The sequence below is a fragment of the Rhodamnia argentea genome, chromosome 8, assembly GCF_020921035.1.
Source record: "Rhodamnia argentea isolate NSW1041297 chromosome 8, ASM2092103v1, whole genome shotgun sequence".
Lineage (NCBI taxonomy): Eukaryota > Viridiplantae > Streptophyta > Magnoliopsida > Myrtales > Myrtaceae > Rhodamnia > Rhodamnia argentea.
Window position 1 is genome coordinate 1,415,112 of NC_063157.1, and position 24,517 is coordinate 1,439,628.

General features: G+C 42.6%; 2 protein-coding genes across 6 annotated transcripts; one reads left to right on the plus strand and one right to left on the minus strand.

Moving 5' to 3' along the window:
- The first annotated feature begins 6,024 nt into the window (after nucleotides 1-6,024).
- On the plus strand, nucleotides 6,025-8,777 carry LOC115738012 (receptor-like protein 6). The gene is made up of 2 exons (XM_048283607.1): nucleotides 6,025-8,675; nucleotides 8,720-8,777. The coding sequence occupies exons 1-2, from the start codon at nucleotides 6,025-6,027 to the stop codon at nucleotides 8,775-8,777; spliced, it is 2,709 nt and encodes a 902-aa protein (XP_048139564.1).
- A 1,397-nt stretch (nucleotides 8,778-10,174) lies between these two features.
- LOC115737892 (coatomer subunit beta'-3-like) lies at nucleotides 10,175-24,178 on the minus strand. 5 transcript variants are annotated; one of them, XR_007199641.1, is made up of 11 exons: nucleotides 24,119-24,178; nucleotides 23,943-23,963; nucleotides 23,729-23,790; nucleotides 23,519-23,573; nucleotides 23,361-23,397; nucleotides 22,920-23,245; nucleotides 22,694-22,825; nucleotides 22,454-22,602; nucleotides 10,660-10,728; nucleotides 10,339-10,468; nucleotides 10,175-10,279 (listed from the first exon to the last, which is right to left on the minus strand). XR_007199641.1 is itself a non-coding variant. In XM_030670302.2 (10 exons), exons 1-10 carry the CDS (start codon nucleotides 24,119-24,121, stop codon nucleotides 10,417-10,419), a joined length of 906 nt encoding a protein of 301 aa, XP_030526162.1. In that variant the 5' UTR covers nucleotides 24,122-24,178; the 3' UTR covers nucleotides 10,175-10,416. The 5 variants fall into 5 exon arrangements, 3 of the variants coding, with proteins under 3 accessions (XP_030526162.1, XP_048140690.1, XP_030526161.1); XR_007199642.1 differs by lacking the exon at nucleotides 10,660-10,728 and adding an exon at nucleotides 22,200-22,268; XM_030670302.2 differs by having other exon boundaries at nucleotides 10,175-10,468.
- Between the last annotated feature and the right edge of the window lie 339 nt (nucleotides 24,179-24,517).

The window sequence follows — 24,517 nt, forward strand, 5'->3', positions numbered from 1 at the left end:
TCCTTTATATTTTCATTTTCCCTCTTCTCTTGAGAATGTCATTGGTTGAGCTTCTTCCAATTTCTCTTTCAATGTTTCATCAACGACTACACCAAAAATAAGTTAGCCCATACCTTATTATTTATCCCCTCTAAACTACTATTCCCTAATAGAAGTATTTACAATTTTACGAAATTTAAATAACTCTTAAAAGCCTTCGCTTTATTTTAGTCGGTACTAGTATTATATTAGTTGAATCTCCACAAATTTTTAATTTTTTCACGTCATTCCCTTCTTTGTAATTTTCTTAGGATTCTTTAGCTCGGATAACCTTATTTCTGTTTTGCGGTATCTATTGGTCAGTAACAAAAGTTTCATCCCTTCACACATCAACTCTAAGTAATTAAAACCATAAGAGGCTATCCAATTCGTGGGTACTGTGGAATTTATGTGACTATTGTTAATTATCTGTTTAGTTCAACTTCAACACCGTCTCTCACGTGCAAGTCGGTTACAAGTGGCACGTAGAATTTGACTAATAAGGGGTGGAGACATAATCGTGAAAGGGATAACACTAGCTCTGATACCATGTTAGAAAATCCAACCCAAAAGCTTAAGCTGATAGGTGGAGGAAGACTACATAAATATAAAAAGTATATCAGACCCATTATCAAACGATGTGAAACAACACCTTCAACAGTTTCTAAAGCAATGATAGTGTATTTTGATGCTTCATCAAATTGGTAGGGTGTTGATGCACGGAGAAACTCTATTAGAAAAGAAAGTCACCAGGAAAGAGAGAGCGAAGGGCTCATAGATGAGAGAGAAACACAACTTAGGTGCGAAACCTTCATGACAAATGCAAATATTTTTCATGAAAATCATTTTTGACGAAAATAACAAAGTTTTCATTAATTTGATGGTTTCAGGAAAATGGTTTTGTTCTAATCAGAAGGGACAATCGTTTTCCTCCAATCTAAGCTTATTGTTTTTCTATCCATAAAAAAATATTTTTTATTGATCCATTAGTTTTTTGGTCATTCAAACTGTTAGTTAAGAGCATCTCCTTGTAGCAATATGATTGAGTATAGATAGAGGAGCCCGTTGGAAGCTCACATCAGAACAAGAAGGAAAACACCAAGAGAAGAGAACCAAATTAAGAGCAATAATTGTTAAAGGACTCTACTTTCCCCGTCGTAGCTTCATGGAAATTGGAGGATATGGCAGAATGTCTTGGGGATCGAGTAGTGTTTCGGAAATCAGTCAAAGTTTGGGAGGATAGATGGGTGAAGGAGAGTTAAGACTTAGCAAAGTCTGTCTTTTACCATGCAAAAAAGAAAGAAACGTCCACTAGAGGTGAGGAAAAAAACCGAGATTCACCGGAACCGGACCGGACCATACCTAATCGGCTGGTTTTGAGTGGTTCCCACTAGGTACCGGTCCAGTTCCCGATTTCAATTTGCTAGAATTGGCGGCTACCAGTCCGGTTCCTGGTCTCAAGTGAGAACCGCCCACCCAAACCAATCAGACCAAACCTATTTATATAATATAGATATATAATATTTTTTTTAATTCAAGCTATCTCCCTCAAATTCTCAAACACGTGACTCTCAGGCCCAGCTCACCCCAAAGCTTGAGAAGCTGGTTTATTTTCATGACTCAAGAACGGTCATTTGCTTGCTTACTCCTGCAAATTTGTGGCAAACTTATTTTCATGTGAGATATGTGATGTAAGACTATGGATGAAGCTTTGGAACTTTGTAGCAAACTCATTACTCGTTAAAGCTGTCTCTGATCTTCGTTAGTGGTGCACTCGCTGATTTTTTTCTATGAATTTTTAAAGAAATCATCAAGTGCACCACCAACGCCCGTGTCTGTCTCTTTACCCCGTGGGAATTGAGAATGGCTTTATTGGTTTACTCGCACATAATCTTTTTTAATCGACGTTGGTGCTCAGTAGGACCGGTTCTATAGACTCACCCAGGAACCAGATCAGACCGGTGATTTAGTTTTCGTGTGGGTCCGTGAAACAAGCGAGTGGTTCACGATGTCCATTTTCCGAAATCCATCCCTAGCTGGCAGTTCTCGGTTCTAAGTTGGGAATCACCTATACTGGGGCGATAACCCCTAACATTTACTAAAGCCTAGACCCTCAAGCTCTCATACAATTGATGGTAAAGTTTGGGAGTTGGTGTGACGTGTTCGACTATCCCAAGATAAAGACACTTCGTCTAGCGACTTTGCTCAAATGCTGTGCCTGCTCCTGCTAGTTTGTCCAAACTGAAAAGTTCAGGTTTCTCCTGCTCGTGTGGTCAGCTTCGAGATTGAATGTGTTGAGCATTGGATACTCAATCGTGAATGGTGCCGCTGTATATGGATTTTTTTTTTTTTGCTTGGTGTTGGAATAAGGAGAAGGTCTTCGATAAAAAGGGGAACAAAAGGATCCGTCAAGAAGAGTGGACATTGTTTGTAGGGAAGTCTATGCAGCAACGTAGGTCATAGCCTGAGATACTATTTATCATTGACCTGTCCGGCTGGCGACACCAGTCAAGTCTAATAAATTACTTAAGCACGACTTTGTAATCTCTTTTTTACTATAGTGCAAGTACTATTTGGCAAAAAAACAAAAAGGAAAGTGGACGGCCGGTTCTTTATGATTGACCAGTTCGGCCGGCAACAGTGGTTTCAAGTCAAATAAACCACTTAAGCATGGTACTGCCGTGGTCATACCAACATATCGATTTTGGGATAAATATACCGGAAGTACCGTAATTTTTGTTAGGCGTTCATTTGTGCATCATAAATTTTTTTTTCCGCTCACTTGAATGTCACAAATTTGAAAAATCGATCATCTAAGTGCCATTAGCAATTTAACCAGCCAGAAATCCTATGTGGACCCGAAAAAGCTTACATGGCATCGCCTAAACGATTTTTTTTAAAGATTTTAATGTACACGTGGAATTTTGTTATAATTTTCTTTTTATTTATTTTGCAAATTTTCTTTCTCTTTTGGTTTTTCCTCCTTGGCCGGCGAGGGTCACCGATGACCGTAGGGGCGTGGGCTGTTGTCAAGTGAGCGTCGTACAAAAGTTATGGCACTTTTAGTAAACTTATCCCGAACTATTTTAATGAGTTGGCGACAACCATCAATATGTATCCAAATGTATTGAATAGAACACACAAGCAGTTCATATATTGAACGGAATTGAAATTTTTAAATCTCGTATTAGTGGGAATGCATCCTGTTCAATTGTGCCGGCCATGATCACCGCCAACGAGGGATAAGCAAACTATACAATGACGACGCAATTTCAGCACTCGTCCATCTTCACCTCCCCTACCCAGCAAAACCAAAACCAAAACCAAAACCCAAAGAAGGGTGTTGAACAATTTGATCATATCATGAAACGAACACCATTTGATATCTTGGTGGTTTTCCTCACGATAATTCCACTCCACTTTGCTTCCTCCGAGACATTGGCTTCAACGAGGCCAACGAAGTGCCATGGCCAGGAGCGGTCTGCGTTGTTAGAATTCAAGCAATCTCTCTTCCATCCAGGAGCGGTCTGCCTGAATGAATGTCCTTATAGTGGCAATGGAAAACCTCGGACCATCATAATAGTTTACTAATGTCAAAGTATGGATATAACAAGGAAATGAATCATTTAGAGCAGGTATGAATGTTACCGGCGCGATCCTATCTGATATGCAATATCCCTAACCCTTCCATGACTGAATTTCAGTGCGTGCTTAAACCTGTACGTGACATAATGTCGGAGTCTTTCACAAAACCACAAAGATTCCAGGGACATAAACAATCTTATCCTATGGTAACTTTTAGAAAATCTGGAAACGGTGGTATTTTTCAATCGGCTGCTGCAATTGAAGCTGCACTCTAGAGCATGCTATAATAGTACAAACTCCCACAATGCATGCCCGAAGCTATTCGCATCCCATATGTGAAGAGTCTCATCCTCTAAACCGGTGGTTACCCCACAAAGATTCCAGGGACATAAACAATCTTATCCTATGGTAACTTTTAGAAAATCTGGAAACGGTGGTATTTTTCAATCGGCTGCTGCAATTGAAGCTGCACTCTAGAGCATGCTATAACAGTACAAACTCCCACAATGCATGCCCGAAGCTATTCGCATCCCATATGCGAAGAGTCTCATCCTCTAAACCGGTGGTTACCATAGGCCGCTGAGGATGCGGGCACACGGTGGTAACATTGTGCTTGTGTCCCTCGAGTGTTTGTACACAGCTTCTGCCTTATATCAAAATGAAGATAATTTCAAGATGAACACAACCGTACCTCGCACGCCCCAAACTTAGTCACATGCGCCCGAACGAGCCTCGACAAGATTCAGCCTCTTTTTTTTTTCAACGGTCAACTGTTGACTAGACGATGGTGGACCCCTGGATTGAGATGAAGGAGAAGGACGGAGGGCTCAGATTCAACGTGGTCAGGATCCAAGAGGCGGTGGGGCACAAGAGGCTTCACAGGCTCAAAGGAGGTGTGGTCCAAGGCAGTGTGGTGAGGGTCAGGATCACTGAATCAAAAGGCTTTCCTCACATCTCTTCCATTGGCCTGCATTTTGACTCCTTTTGGCAACCCAATGATGGGAAGTGGCTCTAGTGAAATAGAACGGAAAATGTAAGGTGCCCTTCTTTTACTCCAAAGCTGAAAAATGGAAAAGCATGAAGGAAGAAGGGGATTTCCAAACATGTACAAACCATATATCAAAATGAAGATAATTCGAACACGACACAACAGTAACTTCCACGCCCTAAACGGAGATCACACGCGCCCGAACGAGTCCGACAAGATGCAGCCTCTTTTTTTTTTTTTTTTGCAACAGTTAATTGTTTGATCGTTGACCGGTCAATGTTGACTTGCCGTTACTCGTTGACCGGTCAACGGTCAACTATTGAGCATTGATGGGTCAGGTCGTGGATTGGGTAGAAAACCGAGTAGGGGAAGGGCCATCACCAGTGGTAGATACGAGTCCATGTCCTCCTCTTCATTTCGCCCTATCGCATGTGCACGCATGACGATTTGGTCGTGAAGTGGTCAGTCACCCACTCAAGTAAACTGTCACGCATTTATAATGACAGTTGACCCTCCACGCCACAACATCGGAAAAAAGAAGAATTGGCGATGGACGATGCCACAAGAGCCCTTGGCTTGGCTTGGTACTGGCACAAGCCATGCACGTGGCGTATGACTCCCAGGTGCACCAGGCTCCTCTGGCGCATGGCGAAAGCGTGCACCTCCGTCCGGCTTCCTTCAGTGAGGATCGACCTACCAAAATTCTCATATCAACGAGACTAACCCCGATGGTATACCCAAAGCCATCGTAACGGGCGGAAAAGAAAAAAAAAAAGGGTGTTGTAGCCTACATGAGCGGAAGGTTTTTATTAGAAAGTTCAATCTAAAAACTTAATCTGATAGGTAAAGGAAGACCACATGAATATAAAAAGTATATAGGGCCCGTTGTCAAGTGATGTGGGACAACTTAAACATTTCATCTCACATGCAAATCGGATTACAAACAGTACGTGAAATTTGACTGATGAGGGTTGGACGCACAATTGCGAAAGAGACAACACTAACTTTAATACCATTTAGACTTGATCACTGCAAAGTCTTTAATAAAACGGGGAACAAACAGGACTATTAAGGAAAATAGCCATCGCTTGTCGCCATGTAAGGGAAAGTCGAAATGTAGCCGTGTTCAGAGGGAAGTCTATCCAGCAGCTCGAGTCATATAGCTCGAGATATTATTTATCATTGACCTGTACGGCTGGAAACACAAAGTCGTCAAGTCAAATAATTGAACTACCTGAGCATGATTTGTAATCTCTATTTTACTGTAATGCAAGTATTACTTGGCGAAAAAAGAAAGTGCGCGGCCGATTATTTGTAATCCTATGTATTTAACTGTAATGAAGAGACCACAAGCAGATTATTCAATGATCTGAATTGAAAATTTTAAGTCAACGGCCGTGATCAACGCCCACGAGGGATAAGCATATTATAAAATGACAACGCAATTTCAGCACTTGTCCACCTTCACCTCCCCTGTCCAGCAAAACCAAAACCCAGAGAAGAGCGTTGAACAATGTAAACATATCATGAAACGAACACCATTTGATCTCTCGGGGGTTTTCCTCGCAATAATTCCACTCCACTTTGCTTCCTCCGAGGCATTGCCTTCAACCAAGTGCCATGAGCAGGAGCGGTCTGCCTTGTTAGAATTCAAGCAATCTCTCTTCCATCCAGAGCCGGAGAATCGTCCGTCGTGGGCTCGGTCGGACCCGTCAAAGCTAGAATCATGGAAGCCGGAAGATGCGGATTGCTGTAGCTGGAAAGGCGTGGAGTGTGATGTAGGGACGGGCTACGTGACCGGCCTCGACCTCAGCCTGAGTTGTCTCTCCGGTCCTATCGACTCGAACGCCAGCCTCTTCCGCCTCACTCGCCTGCGAAGCCTCAACCTCGCCTGGAACTCCTTCGAACGCTCTCAAATACCTTCCGCCATAGGTGATCTTGTGGAGTTGACGAGCCTGAACCTCTCTATGTCCGGTTTCGGAGGTCAAATCCCGTCTCAAGTCCTAAAGTTGACTAACTTGTCCTCCCTCGATCTCTCTGAGAACGCAGCACTGGAGCTGAGGAATCCCAGCATGGAGACGCTGGTCCAGAGGTTGACCAAATTGGAGCACCTCGATCTTAGCTCGGTGAATGTGTCGGCTCCGTTTCCTGATATCGTCGCAAATTTATCTTCCTTAACATCACTTGTACTCCGAGACTGCGATTTGCGAGGGACATTCCCAACAACCATCTTCGAACTGCCGAGGCTGCAACTTCTTGATTTGGGTTATAATCCAGAGCTGTCTGGTCATTTGCCAGAGTTCCACTTGCACAGTCCCATGAAGTCGTTGTCTCTTGGGCGGACCAATTGTTCGGGGAACATTCCATCTTCAATAGGTAACCTGACTCAACTTACCACTTTGGTTTTGCAAGGCAGTAAATTCTTAGGCGAAATCCCATCTTCCATTGGGAAGCTCGTCCAACTCCCCCTTTTGATTCTTAGCATGAATCAACTCTCTGGGGAAATTCCAGCTTCTTTGATCAACCTCACCAACCTCTTTTACTTAGACCTCAATCACAATCAATTAACCGGTCAAATTCCAGCTGGAATCACTGGCCTCACCCGGTTGACTTATCTCGACCTATCCTTCAACAGATTAACTGGCCCAATTCCTCAAGACATCTCTAACCTGGAGAATCTTTTTGTCCTGAACTTGCAATCAAACAACCTAAATGGCACTTTGCGGCTGGATGTGGCACTCAAACTTCAAAATTTAAATTTGTTGCTGCTCTCCTTCAACGAATTTTCGTCGATTATCGAACCCCACATGAGCACTAGCCTTCCAAACCTGTTCGCTTTCGGCTTGGCTTCTAGCAACTTGAGTGAGCTCCCCATCTTCCTATCATACCAAAGTAGGCTCGAATGGCTGGACCTATCCCAAAATAGCATTTATGGGCCGACACCTTCATGGTTCTTAAATGTGAGTACGACGCGACTGGGATATCTGAATCTTTCCAGAAACTTAATTACCAGTTTTGCAGCTATTAAATGGCTAGATCTAGTGACACTAGACCTAAGGTATAACGATATACAAGGATTACTTCCGCTTCCCCCGAAGACCATTGAAGTCTACCTTGTCTCAGATAACAAGCTATCTGGAGAAATATCGTCGGAGATGTGCCAGCTAAGCTCTATTAAAATGCTTGATTTGTCCACGAACAAGTTGACCGGTGTTATTCCGCCATGTCTGAGCAATTTGAGCAAGACCCTTTCCGTCTTGAGTTTGGATGGCAATGATTTATATGGAAGATTTCCTCAATTGGAGAATGATGTATGTGCATTGAAGATGATAGATGTGAGTGATAACCAACTACAAGGGTCACTGCCAAGGGGATTAACCAACTGCAGCAGTCTGGAGTTTGTCAATTTCGGAAATAATCAAATCCTCGACACATTTCCCTCATGGATGGGCTCGCTCTCTGAATTGAAGGTGCTCATTTTGCGTTCCAATAGATTTCATGGAGCCATACGGGAACCTGAAGCTCGTGACCAGTTTCCTGACTTACGAATTGTTGATGTATCCATGAACAACTTCTCGGGTAGCCTCCCATCTGAATACTTTGGTATCTGGAGTGCCATGAAAGTCCATGATGCATATGATGCACGCTACTATGGGAATTCTACCTCCTACCTCCCAATTTATGATTTTGAAGAGGAGTATGACTACTCGATGACAATAATGAACAAAGGCATTGCAACGGAGTACCAAATGATATTGTCATACCTCACCATGATTGATCTTTCGAGCAACAGCTTTATCGGGGAAATCCCGAATTCAGTTGGAAGTTTAACTGAACTTCATCTGCTCAATCTCTCCAACAATGCTCTCACCGGCTCCATTCCTTCGTCCCTGGCGAATTTGACCGTACTAGAATCTCTTGACCTTTCAAGCAATGAGCTCTCCGGAATGATCCCTCCAGCACTAACACAACTCAGTTTCCTTTCTCTATTCAATGTGTCGGACAACCATCTTTCTGGGCCCATACCTCAAGCGGGACAGTTCTCTATATTCCCGAACGACTCTTATGGAGGGAACTTAGGACTGTGCGGAGTTCCTCTGACACTGGAATGCGGAAATCCTGTTGAAGCGCCCCCTACACCACCATCTGGTGCATTCACCGAAAAGGACTTTGGGACGTGGTTTGAAGAAAACTGGTACGTTGTCTTGATGGGTTTTGGAGGCGGGCTGGTCATCGGCGTCGTTATGGGGCTAAACACGACTTCTAGAATCGAGCGTTGGTTCCTGAGGTTCTATAGAGGAAGGCAACAAAGGCGGATGCACCAAATAAGGTTTGTGTTGGATTAGTCAAAAAGCATTTGTTTGATTTTTCCAATAAAGCCTAGTTAGTTGTCCTAGTTTATAGGGATCTGTTGCAGCATGTTGCTGCACACACGTTCAGCATAGCGGGTCAGTAGTTGTTTCTATTTTTCTGGATTGTCAGTTGGTGTATGGCCTAATTAAAGAGGCTAAGTTGTTAGTTCAAAAAAAATATGAATGCAGTAAGCATTTTCCACTTTTGTGCACTCTCTTTCTTGCGCTTTTAGTGCTTGCAAAGCACAGGTAGCTTTTGCTGGCTTTTCTGTAACAGTTTGTGTGATTTACAATCTGCTGTGAAAGTTCAATGACTGGATGGCTCATTGCTAGGTGCGTGTCATGGCATACCTTTTCGATGTGTTCTGTGCTTCGCGATAGCAACCGACTCTCTACGGTCTAGATATGAGATTTCGAATGAAGTGTCTCCCGTTTCATCAAGCAAACAATATATGTGCGATAGTTCCTATGAAATTAACTCGATGTACTCTTCTGATAGCTATGGCGGATACAATTTCTATTGTTGGCCAAAAACAGTTCTCAGCTTAGTTCATTGCTGATAAAGCATTATGCAGAAGTTTCCCTCGCCTCATTTCTCCAATCTCGATCAAACTAGGTAATGAGTTGTGTTGGAGGAATCAGCATGACAGGCCGTGTTTTTTAATTTTTTCAGTTTCCCTTTTAAGTTCAAGTCAAAAGGGCACAAGAATATCTTGTTTGGTCACAACTGAACATTGTACCTGAGGATCTGGATCAAAGAACTAGACTGGAAAAGTTGTGTCGATAGCTTGCGGAATTGGACTGGTCATCGGAGTGGTTATAGGACACGACCAACCTCGAGAGCCCTACATTGGTTTGGGAAGAAGCTTTCTAGGCAAAGGCAGAGAACCCGGAGGCAAAAAGGAAAAGGTTTGGATGAGTTTACATAATGTTGTGAAGGTTAGTAATACACCTCAAATCCCTGATAGCTTAAAGTCTTAGAAGTATCACCTGGTTGTTCACATGAGTTAGGCCAGAGCATTCAAAGTCATTAGAGATTACAAGCATCAACTTGTTTGATATGAATCTTCCTTGTTTTATCTGAAGGGAGAATGGCACTGCACTTTGGATCTGACTTAGCATAAATGACTAATGTAGACTCCTGGATCTTCGGCTTCATGTTCTGAAGCTGCCATTATTTTCCTTTTTTCTTTTGTTCTTTTTGGGCGATGTTAGCAATCTTCGAGACACATTTATTCCACTAGGAGCATAATACACCAAAGATCGCCAACGAACTTTCACCGGGTTACACTGGAAAATCCTGCCACTGGCAGGGCGCAGAGAGCATACACATAAACTAGTACAAAGCCACACTTTCTTCCTTTGACAGAAGAAGGGTATGCACTTTTATTTGAACTTCATATTCAAAGTAACAGTTGTAGAGGTCGGTATCCATTTCATTCGACATAGAATTTGGCTTAAGGCTCCTCACTCTCAGCAGACTATCTCGACCACGGCTATTCCCTCGTCGCAAGCAACTGCAACCCTGAAGAGCGAAAGACAATAGAAAGTGAGATGATACATATGGAGGATTTTATCTTTGTACTGAAACCACAGAGCCAACATGAATGTCTTTTTAGTGGCAGTGGAAAACCTTGGACCATCAAAATAGCTTATCATTGTATCAGCTTGGATATAACGAGGAAATGAAGCATTTAGAGCAGGTATGAATATTACCGGCGCGATCCTTTCTGATATGCAATTTCCCAAATCCTTCCATGACCGAACTTCAGTACATGCTTAAGCCTGTACGTGACATAACATCAGAGTCATTTACAAAACAACAAAGAGTCCAGGGAAGTAAACATTCATACACGGAAGTAAACATTCATATCCTATGGTGACTCTTGGAAAATCTGAAAAAAATAAGAGGTGGTATTTTTCAATCGGCTTCTGTAATCGAAGATGCATTCTAGAGCATGCTATAACTGTACAAACTCCCACAATGCATACCCGAAGCTACTCGCGTCCCAGATGCGAAGAGTCTCATCCTCTGAACCAGTGATTACTATAGGCAGCTCAGGATGCACGCACACAGCAGTAACATTGTGCTCATGTCCCTCAAGTGTTTGTACACAGCTTTTGCCTTTATCATCCCAAACCTGGACATGTTATTTAGCAAATCATATATCGATCGATCTCTTCCTAATAATGCACCCATGCATTAAATTAAGAACGATAAAGTTTGCGAACCTTAGCAGTGTAATCATCAGAACCGCTCAGTAAATAGTGCATGTCATCCCTAGAGAAGTAATCAACAAAGTTCAGCCCTTTCTCATGTGCATCCAAAGTGAACTTAGCTGCAGAGGAGTGAACATTCCAAATCTGCAGCAAATGGGAATCGTATCAAGAGTATAAACAGCATGCTGGGAAATTGAAATATGTTTTCAATGAAGAGCGAGACCGACAAAGAGAGTACCTTTATAGTTCCATCGAGTGATGCACTCGCAAAAGCATTAGGATCTTGAGGATCAAACGCAACTCGCATCACATAATGTGAATGTCCTTCAAATGTCTGAGTACACTCCCAGTCCTTTTCCCAGTCCCAGAGCTTTATAACCGCATCGTCCGACGCTGATAGCACATAGGGAAGTGTAGGGTGGACGCCCACGCATCTGATGTAATCTTTATGCGCTTGGAATTCTTTGATCTTCTCCATCGTGCCATAGTCGTACACGCGAATAAACGCGTCATCCGATCCAACAATTACCCAGCGCTTGCTCGGGATAAATTTGGCTGACCTCACTGCAAATATGATTGGTATTACAGATTAGGATGGAAAATTATCTGGTCTGGCATCATGAATTGTCAAAGAAATTGGAGCACGTCTCAATTTAATCTGGCGTGTTCTGATATTTACCTGGCGACTCTGCCACCTTGAATGTTTTCTCAGTAGTCTGAAATTCCACCAGACAATGTTGATGTCAATGAGGAACACAAGATGAAGATAATTACTTCTTGTCAACAAAACATCAAATAATGTCGGAGATTGCAAAAGCAGAGAAGGCTGTTATATACCTGGGATTGGTAGTTCCAAATGTAGACAGTTCCTGAATGCAAGCTTACAAGAATCCTGCATGGCAACAAGTAACGTTCTGGTAAGGCACTCATAATCAAAATCCTTAAGCTTGGTTTTGTGAAAATAGACATATGGTTAAAGCTTTCTGTATAACCATACTAGAGCAATGAAATATATCCACAAAAGAAGCACAACTAAATTCTCATTACCATGGTTCTGTCGGATGGAACTCGACAGATTTAGCTCGCTCCGACCGTTGAACGATCTCATTCTGGTGCAGGAGTGACATTAATTAGTTTCTCAGACAGTGAAGTGCACATGATATCAATTATTATGGTCACGTAATGTAATAAAGCTAAACAAATCCGCAAATGCAGAAAGGGAAATGAAAAGTAGAAGAACTGAGGATCAGGGATTGTGTACCTCAAACTTGAACGCGGTAGACTGATACATGCCAAACAACAAAAGCCAAGTCAGTACAATGAAAAATCCGGGCGCAAATATAAACACAATAATCTGTGTTTCGATGTAAGTTTCTTTTCTTATTAAATCGAGAGTGGAAAAAAAATGATGGTCATAGATAACTCACCATTTTCTTTTCTTGTGTAATGATCAAAATGGATATATTGTTAGAAGTGTGTTGCTGCAATCTTGGATGTAAACTAATGTGTGTTGGGACATATTTATATCCAAGAGTTGCTTGTCGATGAAGGATGTTCCTGCAACTTTACTCCCTCTCTCTGTAGCCAAGAAAATTCTTCTGCATGCCGTTGTCATCCCATGCCTCCACAGCCGTCCATTCAGCTGACGTGTCGAAATAGACGCTGTGATCATAGTCCAATGATTGTTAATCAAGGGAATGACGTGAACGCGTTTACTCCATTCTACTCTCTCCTTAGCCAAGAAAGCTCCTCTCTCCTATGCTGTCATCCGCGACTCCTCAACCGTTGATCTCCAGTGTCGTGTTACAATACACGGTGGACATCAAAGTCCAAAGGTTGTACGGTCAAAACGAATTACGTCAACGCAGTCTATCATAAAGAAGATTCAGAGGGCGGTCTACAACTGGTCAAAGTCAAATTTGGACAGTGAAATTCTCATTGTGGATCAATATCATCAGCACCTTTGATTACATGAATCTCACTGTGATGTCTTCTCGATTAACGGCTCGGATGGATTTGATCTGCGTAATCTATAAACAACTCGGTATTGTCTCTCTAGGCTCTTGCTAGCCTGACCTTCACCCGTCAATTGGACGGTCAAATGCCAGCCACAAACTTGTGGCTGGGAAATGACACAAAAAAAACATGCGAAAAAAAATTAATGACAAGCATAACACAGTTAGTATCGTGTAACTGTCAAGCAAGAGTCCTCCTTTTACATATCATCACGTGTTCAAATGAGAGATTAAAGCTAACATTTTGTAAGTGTAAGATTCAAATTAGGCCAAATACGTTTCTCATACATAGGCCAAGCGAGAAGACATCGAGTCACCCTTTGTAAATATTTTATGAACGAATCATCTAAGAATAGACAATGCATTGTCATATGAACGACGGGATACTTATCAAAATAGTCATAAATCTATTGTAATTGTGTCAATTCAGTCCTCAACTTTTTTTTTTACCAATTGAATCTTAAACCTTTTGTATTTGCGCCAATTCAGTTCATTTGACCGGCTGATGCTACGTGACAATGACATTGCCAATTTTTAATAATGTTTTATCTTTTTGAATCTTTTAATTAGTTTTTTTTCTTTTCTTCCTTCCTTTAGTTTCTGTTTATGGCCAGCGAGGACAACCTTGTGATGGCCTCGCCTGCAGCTGAGCTCTATTGGCATGCTTGATTTATCCAAGAACAAGTTGACCGGTGTTGTTCCATCATGTCTGAGTAATTTGAGCGAGACCCTTTCTGTCTTGAGTTTGCATGGCAATGATTTACATCGAAGATTTCCTCAATTGCAAAATGACATATGCACGTTGAGGATGATAGATGTGAGTGATAACCAACTACAAGGGTCACTGCCAAGGGGATTAGCCAATTGTAGCGGTCTGGAGTTTCTCAATTTTGGAAAAAATCAGATCGTGAACACCTTCCCTTCATGGATGGGCTAGCTTTCTAATTTGAAGGTGCTCATTTTGCGTTCCAATAGATTTCGTGGAGCCATAGGGGAACCTGAAGCTAGTGACCAGTTTCCTAACCTACGAATTGTCGATCTATCCATGAACAACTTCTCGGGTAGCCTTCCATTTGAATACTTTGATATTTGGAGTGCCACGAAAGTCCACGATGCATATGATGCAAATTACTGTGGGAATTATGTGCCCTCTTTCCTTCAATTCCCCAGGATGAGGGAAAGTACGACTACTCAATGACAACAATGACCATGATTGATCTTTCGAGCAACAACTATATCGAGGAAATCCCGAATTCAGTTGGAAATTTAACTCTGCTTCATCTGCTCAATCCCTCCAACAGTGCTCTTACCGGCTCCATCCCTTCGTCCCTGGTGAATTTGACCGAACTAGAATCCCTTCACCTTTGAAGCAATAAGCTCTCTCCGGAACGATCCCTCCAGCATTAACATAACTCGTTTTCCTTGCTTTCTTCAATTTGTCGGACGACCATCTTTCTGGGTCCATACCTCGGGCAAACCAGTTCGCTACATTCGACAATGACTCTTAAGGAGGGAACCTAGGACTGTGCGGAGTTCCTCTGACAAAGAAATGCTGAAATCCAGCTGAAACGCCCCCGGCACCACCATCTGGTGCGTTTGCCTGAGAGGACTCGGGGACATGGATTGAAGAACTTGGCTGGAAAATTGTCTTGCTGGGTTTGGGAAGTGGGCTGGTCATCAGTGTGGTTATGGGGCTGAACACGACTTCCAGGATCGAGCGTTGGTTCCTGAGGTTCTATAGAGGAAGGCAACAAAAACGGATGCACCAAATAAGGTTTGTGTGATTTACAATCTTTTATGAAAGTTCGATGACTGGATTGCTCATTGCAAGGTGGGCATGGTGGCATACCTTTTCGATGTGTTCTGTGCTTCGCGATAGCATCCAAGTATCTACCGTCTAGATATGAAATTTCGAATCAAATGTGTCCAGTTTGACCGAGCAAACAATAAATGTGTTCGATAGTTCCTATGAAAATGATAGTTCTTATGAAATTAACTCGATGTAGTCGTTTGATAGCTATGAATACAATTTCTAGTGTTGGCTAAAAACAGTTCGCCTCATTTGTCCAATCTGGATCAAACAAGTTAACGAGCCATGTTGGAGGAATCGGCATGACAAGGCCCTCTTTGTTAATTTTTTTCAGTTTCCCTTTTAAATTCAAATCAAAAGCGCACTAGAAAATAGCGTTAGGTCACAACTGAACACTGTACTCGAGGATCTAGATCAAAGAACTAGACTGGAAAATTGTGTCGATAGGTTGCGGATTTGGACTGGTCGTCGGAGTGGTTATGGGACACAATGCTGCCACTGAGAGTTCAACACTGATCCAGGAAGAAGCTTTTCAGGCGAAGGCGGAGGACCCGGAGGCACAGAGAAGGAGAAGGTTTGTATGAATTACATCATGTTAATATTAGTGTTGCAATAGCATGGCATTCCATGTTAATGTTTTGACTGGTTATGAAGTTTGTTAAAAGGCTTTCATCTCAGTATTAAGCTAGCTGAATAGCCTCAAACATATGTCAAGTAACTCTTTTGAGTTGCTTCCAACGGTATTCGAAATCCCATCCGTGCTTTCGTTTGCGAGCAAAATGAATCTACTTTTCCAATAATATTAGCATGATGTCAACCACTTTCGTATCCCATTTGCTACAGATGTACTGCAGCCTGCGTTAGGAAATAGGACATAGATCGAGTCAAATCCCTGAAGGCTTAAAGTGTTAGATGTATCACCTGGTTGTGGACATGAGGCAGGAGCATTCTAAGTCGTTAGAGATTAGGAATTGTTTCAAGTCATGTTTACAAGTATCAACTGGTTTGATATGCATCTTCCTTGTTTTATTTGTACAGAAGTCTTGAGACAGGCCTATCTCCATATATGAGTAATGTAGGCGCCTGGATCGTCGGTTTCATGTTTCGAAGCAGCCATTATAATCCTCTTTTCTTTTTTTCGGGCAATTTTAGTAATCTTCGAGAGACATTTATTCACCAGGACACGCCACAGAAGGAAAGTATGAGATCTTTGGGTTACACTGGAAAATCCTGCCACTGGCAGGACCCTGAGAGTATACACATACTTTCTTCCTTTGACAGAAGAACGATATGCACTTTCATTTGAACTTGAAATTGAAAGTAACGGTTTTAGCGGTCAGGATCTGTTTTATTTGACATAGGATTTGGCTTAAGGCTCCACACTATCGGCAGACTATCTCGGCCTCGGCTATTCCCTTGCCGCAAGCAACTGCAACCATGCAGCGCGAAAGCCATGGAAACGTGAGACAATGGACTATGAAAGATTTTACCTTTGTACTGAAACCGCAGAGGTTATATGAATGTCCTTATAGTGGCAATGGAAAACCTCGGACCATCATTGTAGTTTACTAATGTCAAAGCATGGATATAACGAGGAAATGAGTCATTTAGAGCAGGTATGAATGTTACCGCCGCGATCCTTTCTGATATGCAATACCCCAAATCCTTCCATGATCGAATTTTAGTGCGTGTTTAAGCCTATACGTGACATAATGTTGGTGTGATTCCCAAAACAACAAAGATTCCAGGGACATAAGCAATCTTATCCTATAGTAACTTATAGAAAATCTGGAAAAGGTGGTATTTCTCAAACAGCTGCCGACGCTATTCGCATCCCATATGCGAAGGGTCTCATCCTCTGAACCGGAGATTACCATAGGCACACCGTAACATTGTGCTGTGTCCCCTCGAATGTTTGTACACAGCTTCAACCTCATACCAAAATGAATATAATTCCAAGATAGAACAGAATGATAACTTGCACGCCCCAAACGCAGGTCACACTCGCCCGAACGAGCCCCGACAAGATTCAGCCTTTTTTTATTTTTTCAAGGGTCAATTGTTTGATCGAAGGTAGCCTACAAGGCGTTCTCACATTTGATACTTACTCATGAATGATGCCTATGTATATGATTTTTTGGCTTGGGATTGGATTAAGGAGAAAGTTTCTGTTAGAAAGGTCAACCTAAAAACTTAAATTGATAGGTGGAGAGAGACCACATAGTTATAAAAAGTATATAGGACCCGTTATCAAGCAATGTGGGAAATCAACTTCAACACTCCATCTCACATGCAAGCCGGATTATGAGCGGCACGTGGAAATTGACTAACGGGCGTTGGACGCACAATCGTAAAAGGGACAACACTGGCTCTGATACTATTTAGACTTAATCACTGCAAATTCTTTAATAAAACGGAAACAAACAGAACTATTAAGATCTTTACCAAAAGGAAAAAAAACAGAACTATTAAGAGAAATAGCCATTGTTTGTCGCCATCTACGGGAAAGTCGAAATGAAGCCGCGTTCAGAGGGAAGTCTATCCAGCAGTTTTGAGTCATAGCTCGAGATATTACTTTATTTGTCATTGACCAATCTGGCCAGCAACCCAAGTCGTCAAGTCAGATGAACTACTTAAGCATGATTTGTAATCTCTGTTTTACTATAATGCAAGTACTATTTGTATTTGGCTAAAGAAGAAAGTGGGCGGCCGATTATTTGTAATCTTATGTATTTAACTGTAATGAATAGACCACAAGCAGATTAATCAATGATCTGAATCGAAAATTTTAAGTCATAGATCAGTGTGAATGCATCCTGTTCAAGGGTGACGGCCTTGATCCACGCCCACGATGGGATAATCAAATTATATAATGACGAGACAAATTTCTGTACTTGTCCATCTTCACCTCCCCTACCCAGCAAAACCAAAACCAAAAACCCAAAGAAGAGCGTTGAACAATTTAATCATACCATGAAAAGAACACCATTTGATCTCTTGGGGGTTTTCCTCGCCATAATTCCACTCCACTTTGCTTCCTCCGAGACATTGCCTTCAACCAAGTGCCGTGAGCAGGAGCGGTCTGCCTTGTTAGAGTTCAAGCAATCTTTCTTCCATCCAGAGCCGGAGAATTGTTCGTTGTGGGCTCGGTCCGACCCGTCGAAGCTAGAATCATGGAAGCCGGAAGATGGGGATTGCTGTAGCTGGAAAGGCGTGGAGTGTGATGTAGGGATGGGCTACGTGACCGGCCTCGACCTCAGCCAGAGTTGTCTCTCCGGTCCTATCGACTCGAATGCCAGCCTCTTCCGCCTCGCTCGCTTGCAAAGCCTCAACCTCGCCTGGAACTCCTTCAAAAGCTCACGAATACCTTCCGCCATAGGTGATCTTGTGGAGTTGACGAGCCTGAACCTCTCTATGTCCGGTTTCGGAGGTCAAATCCCATCTCAAGTCCTGAAGTTGACTCACTTGTCCACCCTCGATCTCTCTGAGAACTACGGGCTGGAGCTGAGGAATCCCAGCATGGAGACACTGGTTCAGAGGTTGACCAAATTGGAGCACCTCGATCTTAGCTCGGTGAATGTGTCAGCTCCGTTTCCTGATACCGTCGCAAATTTATCTTCCTTAACATCACTCGCACTCCAAGACTGCGATTTGCGAGGGACATTCCCAACAACCATCTTCGAACTGCCGAGGCTGCAACTTCTTGATTTGGGTTATAATCCAGAGCTGTCTGGTCATTTGCCAGAGTTCCCCTTGCACAGTCCCATGAAGTCGTTGTTTCTTGGGGGGACCAATTGTTCGGGGAACATTCCATCTTCAATAGGTAACCTGACTCAACTTACCACTTTGGTTTTGCAAGGCAGTAAATTCTTAGGTGAAATCCCATCTTCCATTGGGAAGCTCGTCCAACTCTCCCTTTTGATTCTTAGCATGAATCAACTCTCTGGGGAAATTCCTGCTTCTTTGATCAACCTCACCAACCTCTTCTACTTAGACCTCAATCACAATCAATTAACCGGTCAAATTCCAGCTGGAATCACTGGCCTCACCCGGTTGACTTATCTCGACCTATCCTTCAACAGATTAACTGGCCCAATTCCTCAAGACATCTCTAACCTCGAGAATCTTTTTGTCCTGAACTTGCAATCAAACAACCTAAACGGCACTTTGCGGTTGGATGTGGCACTCAAACTTCAAAATTTAAGTTTGTTGCTGCTCTCCTTCAACGAATTCTCGTCGATTATCGAACCCGACATGAGCGCTAGCCTTCCAAACCTGTTCGCTTTCGGCTTGGCTTCTAGCAACTTGAGTGAGCTCCCCATCTTCCTATCATACCAAAGTAGGTTGGGATGGTTGGACCTATCCCAAAATAGCATTTATGGGCCGACACCTTCATGGTTCTTAAACGTGAGTACGACGCAACTGGGATATCTGAATCTTTCCAGAAACTTTATTACAAGTTTCGCAGCTATTAAATGGCAAGGTCTCGTGACATTGGACCTAAGGTATAACGACATACAAGGATTACTTCCGCCTCCCCCGAGGACCATTGAAGTCTACCTTGTCTCAGATAACAAGCTATCCGGAGATATATTGCCGGAGATGTGCCAGCTAAGCTCTATTAAAATGCTTGATTTGTCCACGAACAAGTTGACCGGTGTTATTCCGCCATGTCTGAGCAATTTGAGCAAGACCCTTTCCGTCTTGAGTTTGCATGGCAATGAATTATATGGAAGATTTCCTCAATTGGAGAATGGGGTATGTGCATTGAAGATGATAGATGTGAGTGATAACCAACTACAATGGTCACTGCCAAGGGAATTAGCCAACTGCAGCAGTCTGGAGTTTCTCAATTTCGGAAATAATCAGATCCTCGACACATTTCCCTCATGGATGGGCTCACTCTCTAATTTGAAGGTGCTCATTTTGCGTTCCAATAAATTTCATGGAGCCATAGGGAAACCTGAAGCTCGTGACCAATTTCCTAACCTACGAATTGTTGATCTATCCATGAACAACTTCTCGGGTAGCCTTCCATCTGAATACTTTGATATCTGGAGTGCCATGAAAGTCCAGGATGCATATGATGCACACTACTACGGGAATTCTGCCTCCTACCTCCCAATTTATGATTTTGAAGAGGAGTATGACTACTCGATGACAATAACGAACAAAGGCATTGCAACGGAGTACCAAAGGATATTGTCGTACCTCACCGTGATTGATCTTTCGAGCAATAGCTTTATCGGGGAAATCCCGAATTCAGTTGGAAGTTTAACTGAACTTCATCTGCTCAATCTCTCCAACAATGCTCTCACCGGCTCCATTCCTTCGTCCCTGGCGAATTTGACCGAACTAGAATCTCTTGACCTTTCAAGCAATAAGCTCTCCGGAATGATCCCTCCAGCACTAACACAACTCATTTTCCTTGCTCTATTCAATGTGTCAGACAACCATCTTTCTGGGCCCATACCTCAAGCGAAACAGTTCTCTACATTCCAAAACGACTCTTATGGAGGGAACTTAGGACTGTGCGGAGTTCCTCTGACGAAGAAATGCGGAAATCCTGTTGAAGCGCCCCCTACACCACCATCTGGTGCATTCACCGGAGACGACTCGGGGACGTGGTTTGAAGAAAACTGGGAAGTTGTCTTGATGGGTTTGGGAAGCGGGCTGGTCATCGGCGTGGTTTTGGGGCTGAACACAACTTCCGGAATTGAGCGTTGGTTCCTGAGGTTGTATAGAGGAAGGCAACGAAGACGGATGCGTGATTTACAATCTGTTGCGACAGTTCAATGACTGGATTGATCATTGCTAGGTGCACTTCGTGGCATACCTTTTCGATGTGTTCTGTGCTTCGCAATAGCATCCAACTATCTACCGTCTAGATATGAGATTTCTGATGAAGTGTCTCCAGTTTCATCAAGCAAACAATAAATGTGCGATAGATCCTATGACATCAACTCGATGGAGTCTTTTGATAGCTATGAATACAATTTCTATTGTTGGCTAAAAACAGTTCTCAGCTGAGTTCATTTCTGATAAACCATTATGCAGAAGTTTCCTTCGCCTCATTCCTCCAATCTCAATCGAACAAGGTAATGAGTCATCTTGGACTTGGAGGATTCAGCATGACAAGGCCCTGTTTGTTAATTTTTTCAGCTTCCCTTTTAAGTTCAAATCAAAAGCGCACGACTATATCGTGTTTGGTCACAACTGAAAATAGTACTCAAGGATCTGGATCAAAGAACTAGACCGGAAAAGTTGTGTCGATAGGTTGCGGAATTGGACCGGTCATCGGAGTGGTTATAGGACACGACCAACCACGAGAGTCCTACATTGGTTTGGGAAGAAGCTTTTTGGGCAGAGGCAGAGCACCCGGAGGCAAAAAGGAGAAGGAAGGTTTGTATGAATTTACATCATGCTGTGAAGGTTAGTAATACACCTCAAATCCCTGATAGCTTAAAGTATTGGAAGTATCACCTGATTGTTCACATGAGTTATGCAGGAGCATTCGAAGTCATTAGAGATTACAAGTATCGACTTGTTTGATATGTATCGTCCTTGTTTTATCTGTGGAGAGGTCTTGAAACATGCCTTGACCCATACATGACTAATGTGGACTCCTGGATCTTCGGTTTCATGTTCCGAAGCTGCCGTTATTTTCCTTTCTTCGCTTTTTCTTATTTCGGGGAGATGTTGAAAATCTTCTACGGACATTTTTTCCAATAGGAGCATCATACACGACAGATCGTTAATGAACTTTCACCAGTTCACACCACAAAAGGAAAGCACGAGGTCTTTGGGTTACACTGGAAAATCCTGCCACTGGCAGGACCCAGAGAGTATACACATAAACTAGTACAAAGCAACACTTTCTTCCTTTGACAGAAGAACGATGTGCACTCTTATTTGAACTTCAAATTGAAAGTAACAGTTCAACATAGAATTTGGCTTAAGGCTCCACACAATCAGCAGACTATCTCGACCATGGCTATTCCCTCGTCGCAAGCAACAGCAGTCCTGCAAAGCAAAAGCCATGAAAACGTGACACAATGTACATGGAGGATTTTATCTTTGTACTGAAACTGCAGAGCCTACATGAATGTCCTTATAGTGGCGATGGAAAACCTCGGACCGTCATAATAGCTTATTGTCAAAGCATGGATATAGCGAGGAAATGAAGCATTTAGAGCAGGTATGAATATTACCGGCGCGATCCTTTCTGATATGCAATATCCCAAATCCTTCCATGACCGAATTTCAGTGAGTGCTTAAGCCTGTACGTGACATAATGTCGGAGTCATTCACAAAAAAACAAAAACTTCAGGGACGTAAACAGTCATATCCTATGGAACTCTTGGAAAATCTGGAAAACATAGAGGTGGTATTTTAATTCAGACTGCTGTAATTGAAGCTGCGTTCGAGAGCATGCTATAACCGTACAAACTCCCACAATGCATACCCGAAGCTATTCGCATCCCAAATGCGAAGAGTCTCATCCTCTGAACCAGTGATTACTATAGGCAGCTCAGGATGCGCACACACAGCGGTAACATTGTGCTCATGTCCCTCAAGTGTATGTACACAGCTTCCGCCTTTATCGTCCCAAACCTGTACTTGTTATTTAACAAATCATATATCATTCGATCTCTTCCTAATAATGCACCGATATAGTAAATTCAGAACGATAAAGTTTACCAACCTTAGCAGTGTAATCATCAGAACCGCTCAGTAAATAGTGCTTATCATCCCTAGAGAAGTAATCAACAAAGTTCAGCCCTTTCTCATGCGCATCCAAAGTGAACTTAGCTGCAGAGGAGTGAACATTCCAAATCTGCAGCAAATGGGAATCGTATCAAGAGTATAAACAGCATGCTGGGAAATTGAAATATGTTTTCTATGAAGAGCGAGACCGACAAAGAGAGTACCTTTATAGCTCCATCGAGTGATGCACTCGCAAAAGCATTAGGATCTTGAGGATCAAACGCAACTCGCATCACATAATGTGAATGCCCTTCAAATGTCTGAGTACACTCCCAGTCCTTTTCCCAGTCCCAGAGCTTTATAACCGCATCGTCCGACGCTGATAGCACATAGGGAAGTGTAGGGTGGACACCCACGCATCTGATGTAATCTTTATGCGCTTGGAATTCTTTGATCTTCTCCATCGTGCCATAGTCGTACACACGAATAAACGCGTCGTCCGATCCAACAATTACCCAGCGCTTGCTCGGGATAAATTTGGCTGACCTCACTGCAAATATGATTGGTATTACAGATTAGGATGGAAAATTATCTGGTCTGGCATCATGAATTGTCAAAGAAATTGGAGCACGTCTCAATTTAATCTGGCGTGTTCTGATATTTACCTGGTGACTCTGCCACCTTGAATGTTTTCTCAGTAGTCTGAAATACCACCAGACAATGTTGATGTCAATGAGGAACACAAGATGAAGATAATTAATTCTTGTCAACAAAACATCAAATAATGTTGGAGATTGCGAAAACAGAGAAGGCTGTTATATACCTGGGATTGGTAGTTCCAAATGTAGACAGTTCCTGAATGCAAGCTTACAAGAATCCTGCGTGGCAACAAGTAACATTCTGGTAAGGCACTCATAATTAACATCCTTAAGCTTGGTTTTGTGAACATAGACAGATGGCTAAAGCTTCCTTTGTAACCATACTAGAGCAATGAAAGATATCCACAAAAGAAGCACAACCGAATTCTCATTACCATGGTTCTGTCGGATGGAACTCGACAGATTTAGCTCGCTCCGACCGTTGAACGATCTCATTCTGGTGCAGAAGTGACATTAGTTAGTTTCTTGGACAGTGAAGTGCCCATGATATCAATTACTACGGTCACGTAATGTAATAAAGCTAAACAAACCGGCAAGTGCAGAAAGGGAAATGAAAAGTAGAAGAACTGAGGATCAGGAATTGTGTACCTCAAACTTGAACGCGGTAGACTGATACATGCCAAACAACAGAAGCCAAATCAGTACAATGAAAAATCCGGGCGCAAATATAAACACAACCCGAGATTATTAAGCGTGTTTTGATGTAAGTTTCTTTTTTTAGTAAATTGAGAAAAAAAAAAAAACGATGGTCATAGATAACTCACCATTTTCTTTTCTTGTGTAATGATCAAAATGGATATATTGTTAGAAGTGTGTTGCTGCAATCTTGGATGTAAACTAATGTGTGTTGGGACATATTTATATCCGAGAGTTGGTTGTAGATGAAGGATGTTCCTGCAACTTTACTCCCTCTCTCTCTCTAGCCAAGAAAATTCTTCTGCATGCTGTTGTCATCCCATGCCTCCACAGCCGTCCATTCAGCTGACGTGTCGAAATAGACGCTGTGATCATAGTCCAATGATTGTTAATCAAGGGAATTCCGTGAACGCGTTTTACTCCATTCAACTCTCTCCCTAGCCAAGAAAAGCTCCTCTCTCCTATGCTGTCATCCGCGACTGCTCAACCGTTGATCTCCACTCTCGTGTTACAATAAACGGTGGAGA